The sequence below is a fragment of the Epinephelus lanceolatus genome, chromosome 20 (genome assembly GCF_041903045.1).
Source record: "Epinephelus lanceolatus isolate andai-2023 chromosome 20, ASM4190304v1, whole genome shotgun sequence".
NCBI classification, from domain to species: Eukaryota; Metazoa; Chordata; class Actinopteri; order Perciformes; family Serranidae; genus Epinephelus; species Epinephelus lanceolatus.
The window spans coordinates 1162808-1176347 of record NC_135753.1 but is presented as its reverse complement, the minus strand read 5'-3'; the positions used below and the strand labels follow the sequence as shown (position 1 = coordinate 1176347).

The 13540-nt window shown below is 41.8% G+C and overlaps 2 protein-coding genes across 2 annotated transcripts in view; both read right to left on the bottom strand.

Annotated features, from left to right (window-relative positions):
• Positions 1-1729: 1729 nt before the first annotated feature.
• Positions 1730-13540, bottom strand: part of chchd7 (coiled-coil-helix-coiled-coil-helix domain containing 7) — a 29808-nt gene continuing 17997 nt past the window's right edge. The window contains exon 4 of the mRNA XM_033639376.2: positions 1730-2622. Within this exon, the coding sequence (XP_033495267.1) occupies positions 2518-2622 (105 nt within the window). The 3' untranslated portion in view covers positions 1730-2517. The remainder of the gene's footprint in view (positions 2623-13540) is intronic.
• Positions 3917-13406, bottom strand: LOC144458964 (uncharacterized). Its single transcript, XM_078162979.1, has 3 exons — positions 5501-13406; positions 4949-5235; positions 3917-4338 (listed from the first exon to the last, which is right to left on the bottom strand). The coding sequence occupies exons 1-3, from the start codon at positions 5731-5733 to the stop codon at positions 4109-4111; spliced, it is 750 nt and encodes a 249-aa protein (XP_078019105.1). The 5' UTR covers positions 5734-13406; the 3' UTR covers positions 3917-4108.

The window sequence follows — 13540 nt, the reverse complement described above, 5'->3', positions numbered from 1 at the left end:
ACTATGTTGGCAACTTGTCTGTGTTGATTGTATGTATGTATGTATGTATGTATGTATGTGAATATTGCAGCTGTTTGCACTATACTGCCCAAGACGAATTTCCCTTGAGGGACAATAAAGTTTATCTTATCAAAAACTTGGAAAATAAGGAAAAAATGACAGGTATGCCACATAAACATTGTGAGTCATTTGTGTCTAATGATGATCTGGCCTCTGGAAATTAACAATTCACCTTGATCACTTGTACTGAAACAGGTGGGAGCACTAACAGATGCACGGAAGTCCACTGGCCCTGCCAGCATCAATGCCTCTATTTTGAGGACATACACTGAGGAGCTAGCCCCAGTGTGGCAGCTCATTTTCCAGCATTCACTATACACACCACACACTGTCCCTGCAGTCTGGAAACCTTCACACCATTCCAATCCTTAACAGACCATGCCACAATGAGCGCAATGACTTTAGACATGTGACCCTAACCTCTGTATTAATTGAAGCAAAAGAGAGAACAAGTTTCCATCCCAAATTGTCACACATCGCTGCTTTGTCAGTGGACTTTCACATCTACATACTATGCCTAAATATCCTGCTGTGTCTGTTGCTGATGTTCCAGGATGCCAAAACTAACACCAGGACATCAATAAAAGCACATGGTTTGGTTTAGTAAAAAATATGACTGGTGCTGCCCAGATGACCATTGGTGTATTAGGTTCCCTCTGGGTGTGTTATGAACTGACGCTGCCTGACAGCATATCATACCACTGTGAAAAGTGGATTTTAGCAGGATTTTTCAACTTTGGAGTGAGAATGGGCTGGAGAGGATCACCATTCAGACACTCATTGGTCAGTCTATACAGGATAAACTAGAACCATACAAGTAAGAGCGCAGCGCTTAAGATGCTGTTGCTACACTCATGCACGTTTTTATCAAACAGGACACAAAGAAGATAAAGCCATATGCCAGAGTGCTGTTTATAGACTTCCTCTGCATTCAATACAATATAGCCAGTCTGTTCTCCAAATTTACCTGAGGGTGGGACCACTTTTACAGGGTTCCTACAGTTACCTACATTTTGTCTTTCTCACTTAGCATGTGGAACTCCACTGCCTTGATTTCCATCTCACAATCACCATAAAGGATTTTTGTCCAACAAAACTACGTGGATCTTCTAATGTAGAAGAGATTGATAAAACTGTCCTGTATTTTATCAAATAATATGTTTCGCGATTTTTTCTGAAATACAAAGTATACACTCATACAGAAGTAATCCCAATCTGTCATCACTTATGACCTCCAGCCATGCCACAAAATCTTAGTTCAATGGTCAATTTTTCTTTACTTTGCACTTCTCCCTGTCCCTAGCAGACACTGGATCCTCTGCTCTGAGCATCCCTGCCAGAAAATAAACATGAGTGTTGTTGGTTCCACTATCCTGATCTGCAAGACTTAATCGCAAGAAACATTTGGTGAGTTATGTTATAATGAATATAACTAAGGCCTCTTTTTAAATTAATGGATTTAATGGCTTCTAGACTTTTATAGGATCTGCAGGAACCCTGTTTTAGGCTTCACCTGTATCTTGTACAGTCATTATGATATATGTTTCTTAACACACACAGCTGTGTGAAAATGTAAATATAATTTGTTAAGTGATGATGTACATGACAACAATGCTTAATAACTTGATTCTTTACAATAAATAAATGATTACAGAAAAATACTGACACATTTTGACAGTTCTTGTTTATTGTTTTAAAGGATAGGTTCACATATCCGTTTCCAATATAAGAGATCGGAAACAAATGTGTTTAACTGGCCTGGCGCAATGATCATCAACCTAAAAACACATGGTTAATTGGTTCTCTGACAGCACTTTGGTGATACTGACAGTGAGGTGTAATGGAGTCACACTTAGAATGACACAGGACAGAATTCATGTATGAGGATTAAACAAAAACAAAACATCGCAAGAAGTATGATCTACAGAAACAGAAAGGGGTGGCAAATAAATCTAAATAATTCATTTTTATTGAGGACAGACAGATGATAGATGCCCATCACAATGTGCACACTTCACCATGTTGGTAAGTTGAGTTAGTACCCAGCTTGCTTTATATTTCATAGATGAAGTAGTCCTTGAAACAGATCATATATTTGAACCCATGGGTTCAGTCATGTCTCCTTGAATATTCATGATGACAACAACACATACCAGGATCTCAGCAGGTGTGACATCAGTGAAAAATCAGATTAGTGATACCATAATAATACATGTACAGGACTTTTTACTTTAAACCAAAACAAAAAATCTTCAAAAGCTCTTTAACTTTTTCAAGCTGTAACAGCTGATGTCATATTATTAATAAACCTCAACAAAGAATCTTGTATCTTGTCTCTGTGACAGGTCAGGCCTTGCATCACAGTATACACCTGGCCAATGCAATGTGGTGGCATCATCAGAATGTACTGGCTTGGGCCCACTGCTCTTCACAGTGTCTGTGTGACCCTGCTGACTCTCAGTAAGGTTTGCCTCCGATAGCAGTTAGCATCTCCTGCCTCTCTGCAGCAGTGGGCATGTCAGGTCTCACACCGTCTCTTCTCCTCTGCAGCATTATGTTGTGCTACAAGGAAACAAACACAAAATGCTTAGTTGGTCTACACTCAAAAATACTTTACATATCACTAGTTGCTAGCACTACTTACAAAAGATAGACTGGAAGCAGATGCAGTGGTTACACTAGAATTAGTCCAGGGGCCAAGGGGCTAATTTTCACAAATTGGTATCACTTAAAGGGAACAAACAATTCTGGTATTTTTGACTTCCTCTATGTCTCTAGTTTACATTTTGGTATGATAAACCTGCCTATGTAGTAGCTTAATAAAATTTTTTGGATGATCTTTGGGTCCTCCCCAGAATTGAAAATAGTCAAAATTGAGGCTTCTCCAAAAGGGACAGTGTCTGCCTTATCACATGAATCTTGGGAAATAATGATCAGAATGTCACCAAATTTGGACTGAATGTTCACAGACAGTTGCTGCACACAATGCAGCTAGGATTTCATCAGTACCTTGCTCCTTTTAAAAAATGTATACACCTAAACACACATGAATTACAGGCGGACATGGAATAAGGAATAAAAAATCCAAAAGGCATGTATATGTGTTTGCCATTATTAATGTAAATAAGCCAATCACCCCAAAATTGCATTTATATGTGCCAAACAATGTCATCGTATCGTAAGAGTAGGTTATTAGAATATTCACCTCACCATCTGATGTCACCAGCCCGACAGGTAACTAATGCAGCCAGAACTTCAAACAGACAAATAGAATGGGGCCCTATTAGTAAAGGGATCGTTTTCACAACTTGGTAGGCCCATATCATCCACGGGGATCAAACAATTTTGGCATTTTTATCACTCTACAGGTCTCTAGTTTATATTTTGGTATGATAGCCCTGTCTATCTAGTAGCTTAATTATAGTTATCACTATGTAAACAAATTTACACCCGTGTAGGCAAAACACTACAAATAGGGCGAAAAATTAACTAATAGATATCCCCATGTAACTTGCCCAGTTGATCACTCATATTAAGACAAGTATTTTTTGTATTACAAATTTTCTGAAATATTTTATTTAAATATGCACCAATTTTGTTACAGTTTTTGCCCATTGCTTGAACACGTTTCGCAAAACTTGGCTCATTGTGTCAAAACTCTACACACAAGCAAATAAGACACAACACTGGGAAAGAAACCATTCACATCTATGTCAAATTGAAACTCTGCTATCAAAACCTAACAATCCTTTGTCAAAATGTCACTCTGATGACAAAATGATACCCACTTGCATCATATGAATACACATTCAGATCAGCAGCAACACACTAGTCTACTTTATATAAAACTGCAGTCTTTCGTTTTCACTGTTTTTATTCAGTTCCACAGAAGGCACGTTTTCACAACAACCAAAAAATGAAATACTCAATTCAAAATCATTACATTACAGTAGTGTATTTTACAGTACAGTAAATTCAGTTAAAGCAAAAATAAAACAAACAATACACTACTGTAAACACAGAAAAACACAATTGTGCGCAAGTGGGCTTATGGATCCTGCCGTCTGTTGGGGTCTGGCCACAGGATCTCATCAACATCACAAGCAATGTCTTCTCTCGCTAAGCATCGGGGAAAATATCCCCTTGTGTGCCGAATCCATCCCTGGACTGACCTTACCTCAATGTCTCTGCAGGCCTGTTCCATTGCCTGCAGAAGAGGCATACGGGCATGTGGTTGGCGGTCATATACGCGCCATCTCCAAGCGGAAAAGAATTCCTCTATAGGATTTAGAAATGGCGAGTAAGGGGGCAAGTACACAACTTCAAATTGATCATGGTTGGTGAACCAGTTCTGGACAAGAGCAGCCCGATGGAAACTAACATTATCCCAGACAACAACAAACCTGGGCTGCTCTGGTCTATCCTGTACAACTGCATCATGAAGTGCATCTAGAAATGTGATTATGTGTTGTGCATTATAGGGACCCAGTTTGGCATGATGGTGCAGTAGCCCTCGAAGACTTATGGCAGCACACAATGTGATATTTCCCCCGTGCTGCCCCGGGGCGTGCACAATTGCCCTTTGGCCAATTATATTACGTCCCCGTCATCTGTTTTTGCTAAGGTTGAATCCAGCCTCGTCAATGTAAATACATTCATGAGGCTGGGCAGCTCCATCCATGTCCAAGATTCTCTGTAACAAAAAATACATATTGTGGATGGCTTTACTCAAAGCACACAACTACACTACTACACATACGGAACCGCCCCACCCCACCACACAGGTACCTGTGTAGCTTTCTTAATGTATCTATGTGGTACTGATCCAGTGGTACATATCAGCTGTTACTGGACTGCACCCATTCTGTATTGTAAAAGACTATAACACTTACCTGTACATATTCATGTCGAAGTTCCTTGACCCTGACACCGTTCCTCTCAAATGGGACCCTGTACAATTGCTTTATGGTCATGTTGTGCTTTACCAAGATGCGTCTGATAGTGGTAATGCTTACTTGATTTATGTTGTTGAATACTTGCCTATCTGCAAGTATTTGTTGCTGTAGCTGGTGGAGACGGATTGCATTGTTTGCTCTGACTAGGTTCACTATGGCAAGTTCCTGCTGTTGGGTGAACAGGCGTTGGCGTCCACTTCCAGTAGGCCTTCTAGCCATTCTGTAGAAAAATGCAACCACAAATTGTTATTGTTTGCTTCTTTTTTACAATACTGTATATAACTGTACTTTACTGTATTTACCATACACAGTACTGAAACATCTCGACACGTTATCACGGTATGTTTCACAAAACTACCACTTTTGTTCGAAAAGGAGCATTAGCCACCCTGCAGTACAGTACATGTGATACAGTAACGTGATATGGTACAGTACTGTAAATACTCTAGATACAGTCTGAGTAGAGTAGAGAGCTGAAGACATACCTGTTTTCCAGTCGGAATGTCCTTATTATGGATGAAACTGTGAAACAGCTTAGATTAGGGTGGAGTCTCTGCCCAGCTTCCCTCATGGTCAGGCCATGGTTTATGACATGGTCCACCAAAGTTTCTCTTATGTCATCCGAAATAATGGTCCTTGCATGGCCTCTTCGACCACGTCCTCCTCTCTCTCTCTCTCTGTCTTCCTCTTCCTCTGCTCTAGCTCTCCCTGCCTCCATGCTTGCAAAGTTCTCAAAATGGCTTAACTGAGGCCTTTTTGTAGCTGGCTGATTGGTGTTCAGTTTTGTAAGTAAGTATTTTCAGGTGTGTGTCTAAGTATTTTCAATTAACCAATGTGTGTTGTATTTTGAATAGATGTGTTTTCCCAATGGTACCCTGAGATTTCATTTTTGAACTAAGTGTCTTATGTATGAAATAGTGTGTAGTGTGCAGGAGCAAGTGTGTTGCAGAAAGGAGCAAGTGGGGTCAATTTTGGGGAGGACCCAAAGATCATCCAAAATTTTTTATTAAGCTACTACATAGGCAGGTCCATCATACCAAAATGTAAACTAGAGACATAGAGGAAGTCAAAAATACCAAAATTGTTTGGTCCCTTTAAGTGATACCAAAATCTGCCTTGGCCCCTGGACTAAATAACATTTATAGAATAACTAACTTAAATAAAACTATTTTGGAACTTGAACTTAAACAGTGCATTTGAAGATATAACATACATACATACAAAGGCTAGGTGACTGGTTGGTTTAAATAAATTAGTTTGTTTTATGTTTTATTAAGTCAGCTTTCTTTAATGATTATAATTGATGGTGTTGTTTGTCAGTGCAGGTGTGTGCCTCCCTGGAGTGCAGACAGCCGGAGTATGACCACAGTGAAAAATTTAAAGAATAAACGTCATATGGATATGGATATGGTTTGAAGCAGAATATTTTATTTGATAAAAACATTGTGAATTTTGGAAATGATTACATCAAAAAAAAATTTTCAGTTCATTTTGAGTTTTGGATGTTACAATGCTTGACTTATCGGAAATGTTTGCCATCCTATGGCACTCATCGTGTACCCCACAGGTAACCTGTAAAAAGCTATGTAACAGGTTAAAAAAATAAAATAAATAAAAACTGTTTAGATTCCTGGCCACAGGTAAAAATGAACTACATGTGGATGGGGAGCAGGTGAAAACAAAAATATGTTTTTTATTTTTCAGAATAAAACAAATGAAAAAGATGTGCAGTATATGTGTAATATTTTGACATCTAAATTGATATTATCAAGCTGTAATTCCTTTTATTTTGAAAGTCATTGACAGAAGTTGAACCTTTGACCCTGTCGTCACATTCATCACCAACGTGGAGGACTCCAGCCATCAAACTTTGCAGCCCAATTATGAGGTGGCAGCCTAAACTGAGTTCAAGACACCCAAGGAGGATCCTTCTGAGGTTTTATGGTGGTGGAAGGAGCATGCTTAAATGATTCCTAACCTGGCAGTGATTGTGCACAATGTTTTCATCCTCCCAGCACCGAGCGCAGCCAGTGAGAGAGACTTTTTTTATCTGCTGGATTTGTAATTCAAGAATGGAGAACACAGCTTGACTGTAGCCTGTGTGTGCTTAATCATGGGTGTGGGTTGGGTCGTAGGACTTTTATTAAAGGGTACGGACTGGTGCAGGCAGTGCGGCTTTGACTTAGACATTATGACGGGTAACTGGTTGGTTCTGGTACTGAGCGGGTGTGGGTTTTCAAAAATAGACCTGTGCAGGACTCTGCTGCATGTAAGAGTCTACGTGACTGACTGTTTACCAGTTACTAGTCATCATATTAGTTTCCATGGAAACGGAGACCATAGTTGCACAGTTTTTTATTTCAAAAGCTAACTGTCGCTCAACACGAATACAGATAGATAGTATATTTTATTTTGTTGGTAATACTTGTATTATTGCAATATTATAAAAGGGTGTGCTTTAACGTCATTAGTGGCATTGACTGTGATGCGGTCAGGACCAAAGCCCTTGCGTAAACTCTCGTGTAATATTGCTTAATTTCAGTCTGAGGATGTGGAGTTTGAATGGTATAAACATTTAGGGCATTATGGGAAGTAAACAGTGTTTTTTGGATGTGAACCCATACTAGGAACTAAATCCCTTTTCAGACATAGAATAAGTAACATTGCTGGCCTCTTGTATCTGTTGAGGTAATGGTTTTTTGTCATTCTTTCCTTTGGTTGTATGTCACCTACAACCAAGGGAAAGAGTCTTTTTAAAAAGTGATATGAGAAGAATCTTCTCTACAACTTTAAACTGGCTTGTTCAAGGTATTTCAAAGTGTATTAACTTATATTTCAAAGTGTATTAACTTATTTATTTTCCTCTGTCCATCACAAATGATAACTGACACTTGTATTACAGTGTTTGCATTATATTTGTGTCTCTGCATATTGAAGTTTCAGCCTTTGCAGCCTCGGTCTCCTTCACCGTGATAACATCAAAGCCACTGCTGTCACTGTCCCTCATCACTCCTCATTTGAATGTTTAGCTGTAAAACTCACAGGCCCCAAACCCACTATCATTGTTACCATCTACAGACCACCAAAACCCTCCACTGTTTTCCTCAATGAATTCTCACCACTACCAACATCTGTATGTGCCATGTCTGTTATCCTCCTTGGTAATTTCAACATCCACATTGACGACCCATCCAGTATCTTTGCAAATGACTTCACATCACTCCTGGACTGCCTCAGCATCACACAACATGTCAACCTCCCAACCGATAACAAAGGCCACATACTGGACTTAATCTGCTGCACTGACATCACTCCCACTAACCTTGCTGTCACCGACTTCCCCATTTCTGACCACAAAGCTGTACTTTTTGACATTCACACCCAACTACACAAAGCCAAAGAACAACGGACCATCTCCTTCCGAAACATCAAACACATCAACACCACAGATCTCTCCACCCTGATCAGCTCCTACCCCAGCCCTCTCCCAGCCTCCTCCCCTGCTGACCTGGTGACTCATTGTAACAATTGTCTCTCCTCGTCCCTCACCATCCTGGCTCCCCTGAAAACCCGCTCAGTTTCATTCACACACACTGCTCTCTGGTTCACCCCTGACCTCCGCCAGCTCAAAGCCACAGGCCGTCGACTGGAGCGACTGTACAAAAAGACTGGATTCACTGTACACAGCCAAATGTCTTCGGACCACCTTCACCACTACAAGAACGCCCTCACCACTGCCAAATATTCATACTACTCCAACCTCATCAACACCAGTACAGGTCACAACAGTGTCCTCTTCTCAAAAGTCAGCCACCTACTTCAGCCTCCTAAAACCCTCCCTCCAGACATTTCCACTACTTTCCTGGACTTCTTCAGCTCCAAAATCAACACCATTCACCAACAACTGGCCTCATCTTGCACCTCCTCAAATGACCCACCCTGGATGATCACCACTGGCCAAACTCTCATCAGCTCCCTCACCGAATTCACCCCGGCAACAGAACACATAGGTTTGGGATCCGGATCCGGTTCTTTTTTGGAACCAGGTCCAAAGTTCCAGTTCTGGAACCAGTTCCACCACATTTGGCATAACAGTTCCTGCAAACGATTCCTAGATTGTAAAAAAAACAACAACAACGTCACATGCATTTCCATTAGAGTGCGGCATGGCCACATATTTCTGTCCCGACCGAGCCCAACATGATCTAATCACTAAAGCACTGAGTTTGTGTCACACAGTTGTCATGGTTACAGGCTATTTAACAGGCCGGGTGTGCGCCGGGTGCTCAGCGGAGAGGGAGACCTCCGTGTCTGAGACGGGAGCGGGCGGTGGGAGGTCCAACGCTTCCAGCGAGGGGAGTGGTAGAAATATAACATAATAAGATAAAATAGGAGACACCTGTCTCCCTCTTTTATTTAATTTTCAGCGTTTAATCAAGGCGGAGGCTGGCGGCGGGAGGTCTGCTTCCAGCAAGGGGAGCGGTAGAAACAAACAGCCAATGTCTGTGTGTGTTCTGTTCAGGTGTTGTCACGTAAATAACAGTGCCCAAGCATGAATGCATATAAGTATTTTTTATTACATTGTTGTGGTTAATTTGAGGTAATAGTGTTACTGTAGAAATCAGAGAATCACTTCTTGTTGTTAGAATAAAGTTTTTGTATTTGTATGATTGCATTTGTGTTTATTAGGGATGCACCGAATATTCGGTAACCGAATATATTCGTCCGAATATTGCAGAAAAAACACACATTCGGTATTCAGTGGAATAAGTTAAAAGCAAGGCCAAATAATAGCGGCGTGTTTTGATAACGCAATCAAACGGTGTGCCGTGACGGGCGGAATAAAATGTCGGCAGTGTGGCGATCCGTCCATCACGGCACTCGCATTTGCAACTAAAAATAGTTTTGAATGCGCAAAATAGGCTTAAATCATTCAGCACGCTGTGCGAGCAGCCTACAGATTTCAACCAGCAGCAGAAACGAAAGGCGAATCTCATCGGTTGTGGGTTGAACAGGGGTCACAGACACAGACAGTAATGTATTCCTGTCAAATACGGCAGCCATCGGCTTACCCAGCGACAGAGAAGTCGGCTCCAATAATATCCTCTTCTTGGTGTCATGACTGCCCAGAAGTACCTGAACAGCCGAGCCAGCCGAACACAGGTATGTGATGTGTCAGAGGAGAAACAAGCCTTTCACATTTCTGTCTTTGTGTCAGTAACGGCCCACAAACCTCACCGCACTTTAGGGACTGTTCATTACTTATGAAGGGACTGTCAGGGGAGGAGGGTGGCTGGTTGATTTTTATTTTATTTATTTATTTTACTTTGATTCCCCCCTATGTTAATCACTTATTGATGCTGTTTTTGAAGTATGAATAAGTCAATAAGTAATTTATTCCACTGAAATATCATTGATGTATTATAGAAAAGTGATTTATCTTTTCATAAATGACAAAAGGCACATCTGCCTCATTTTCACTGTGGTATCATGATACTACTCAGAACCATGATATTTTCATTGGTATCGCACAGTGGGTCCCAACTTTGGTACCGTGACAACACTAATCTGGAGGGGGTTCATCTGCAAAAACTAATGAAAAACTAAACAATGATATTCGGTATTCGGTACTCGGTATTCGGCCAAGCGTTTAATAATATTCGGCTTCGGCCACAAATTTTCATTTCGGTGCATCCCTAGTGTTTATTATATACTTTATTTTATACTAAGTATAGCAAGTATAATGAATATAATGTAGGAATCGGTAAGGAATCGCACCGTTAAGAAGGAATCAGTAAAGAATCGGAATCGTTAAAATCCTAACGAGTCCCAACCCTAAGAACACACCATCTCTGAACTCATCCGTAAAGCCAAAACCACCACCTGTCAGCTTGTTCCTCTTTCCACCTCCCTCGTCAAAGCCTGTCTGCCATCCATTTCCCCCATGATCACCAACATAATTAACTCCTCCCTCACCACTGGTATTGTACCCCCCACTCTCAAACTGGCTGCCATCACACCCATCCTGAAAAAACCCGGTGCTGGCCCAGCTGACCTTAACTTCTACCGGCCCATCTCCAACCTTCCCTTCATCTCCAAAACACTTGAAAGTCCCACATCGACACAAACAACCTCCACGAACCCTTCCAATTACTCACTACTCACCATTCTCATCCTCCTGGACCTCAGCGCAGCATTCGACACCATCTCCCACCCACTACTCCTGGACCGCCTGGCTGGCATTGGGATCACTGGTGTTGCACTCTCTTGGTTCACATCACACCTCACCGACCATCAACAATTTGTTCAATTAAGGAACCACAAGTCTGGGTGTTCGGATGTTTCACTGGGTGTGCCCCAGGGGTCAGTCTTGGGTCCACTTCTCTTCATCATCTACCTCCTCCCCCTGGGCACAATCCTCCGTCACCATGGGGTCCATTTTCACTGCTACGCCGACGACACGCAGGTCTACATCTCCTCCAAACCCACCACTGCCATTCCCTCACCACCTGTCTTGAAGACATCCGTAGCTGGATGAGCAGGAACTTCCTGAAGCTGAACGGCAAAAAAACAGAGGCCCTGCTCATCGGCTCCAAATCCACCCTCACCAAGTCACAACACACCCCAGCTCCACCCATAATCATCGACAGATTCCCTGTACCCTTCTCCTCCCAAGTCAAGAGCCTCAGCGTCATTCTGGACAGCACCCTCTCATTTGCACCTCATATTCAAAACATCACCCGGACTGCATTCTTCCACCTCCGCAACATCTCCAGACTCCGCCCATCTCTGTCCCAGTCCAGCACTGAAATCCTGGTTCACTCATTTGTCATATCCCGCATCGACTACTGCAATACCCTCCTCATCGGCCTCCCCACCAAACTCATCAACAGACTGCAAATCATTCAGAACTCGGCCGCTCGGATCACCACCTGCACCAAATCATCTGACCACATTACCCCTGTTCTCATCCAGCTTCACTGGCTCCCTGTACAATACCGCATCTAAGGATAGACCGATACATCAGCCGGCCGATATATCGGGCCGATATTTGAGTTTTTTACTTGTATCGGCATCAGCCGATACGCGCGTGGGTTCGCGGATTTATTTTTCCCTGGCATGATTTACAGACAGGCATCCACGGGCAGCTCTGTGTTGCCGGAAGACCCTGCAGCGCACATGCAGTGAATCCTACTGTGTACAGTAGTTGTTGTTTTATTTATGCTTCAGCTTAAATATTTGTTTATTTTATAAAGACATTACTGGAAGATTTAAGAGCACTGAACTCTTTTTTTTATTTGAATGTACAATAATAATAATAATAATAATAATAATAATATTCTACCTGTTCTACCTCAACTTTCCATCTTGTTTTAGTATTTTTTACTGTTCAATAAATGTTTCTTATTTTAAACTTGAGACCTGTAATATTTGTTATCATTGTCATTTTTTTTTAATGTAAATTGAGGAAGCAAAAGCAGTATCGGCCCCAAATATCAGCTCAAGAAAATCGGCAGTCCATAATCGGTCATCGGCTAAGGGTGATGGAAAAAAATCGGTAACGGCATCGGCCCTAAAAAATCCATATCGGTCTATCCCTAACCGCATCCACTACAAAAACCTTCTCCTCACCTACAAAGCTCTCCACAACCTAGCCCCCACTTACCTCTGTGACCTCCTTCAGGAATACACCCCCTCCCGCACCATCCACTCAACCTCTGCTGGTCTCCTCACCATTCCCACCTCACGCCTCAGTACCATGGGTGCCCGAGCCTTCAGCTGCTCGGCACCCAGACTCTGGAACTCCCTCCCCCCACACATAAGACAGTCAGACTCCATCACATCATTCAAATCCCAACTCAAAACCCACCTGTTCAAACTGGCATATTCACTCTAACTGGACACTGTGCACTACACTTGTTTTTATGTTGATGTTTTGTTTTAACAATGTCTTTTATCCTCTGTGCTCTGTAAGGCCACCTTGGGTGACGTGAAAGGCGCCTCCAAGTAAAATGTATTATTATTATTTTTATTATTATTATTATTATAAAATTATCATCACAAGGTGCATGCCTTACAGAGGTTTCAAAGTAAAGATATCTCTACCACTGCTTTTTCCATTTTGACAACTTTACTAAATCTGTCTCTTGTAAGCCCCACAGCTTTATGGAAGTGCAATTTTCACAAAGTGAGTTTCAATATTTAAATTTGATAACTTTTTTTATTCCTAAATCAGAAGAAAACAGGGGCAGTTATGCTTGAGACTCCTCTTTTTTTCCTTTCCGTTTAACTTGTATTATTGTGTATTTGCCCCTGTTCGCTCCCTATTTGCCACCGTCTCTCTGTATTGCAGACCCTTATGACAACAAACCAGACCAGCTGCTGTTTTTCACTCACCTCTGCTCCTCACTGTGCAGGTGCCCTGACCAACCAGTGGATGTCGCTGCTGCAGCGTCAAGGACCACAACCTTTGCTGTCCTCCAGCCCATGAACAAGGGAGTATGGGCAATAAGGCTACTAAGAAT

What these genes read in the sequence shown, in the direction of transcription:
- LOC144458964 (XM_078162979.1), bottom strand. Translation starts at nt 5,733, where the DNA reads ATGGAGGCAGGGAGAGCTAGAGCAGAGGAAGAGGAAGACAGAGAGAGA. An exon ending in ACATTCCGACTGGAAAACAG is followed by an intron (nt 5,236 to 5,500) that starts GTATGTCTTCAG and finishes ATTTTTCTACAG; the next exon opens with AATGGCTAGAAGGCCTACTG. An exon ending in ACATGAATATGTACAGGTAA is followed by an intron (nt 4,339 to 4,948) that starts GTGTTATAGTCT and finishes TAAATCCTATAG; the next exon opens with AGGAATTCTTTTCCGCTTGG.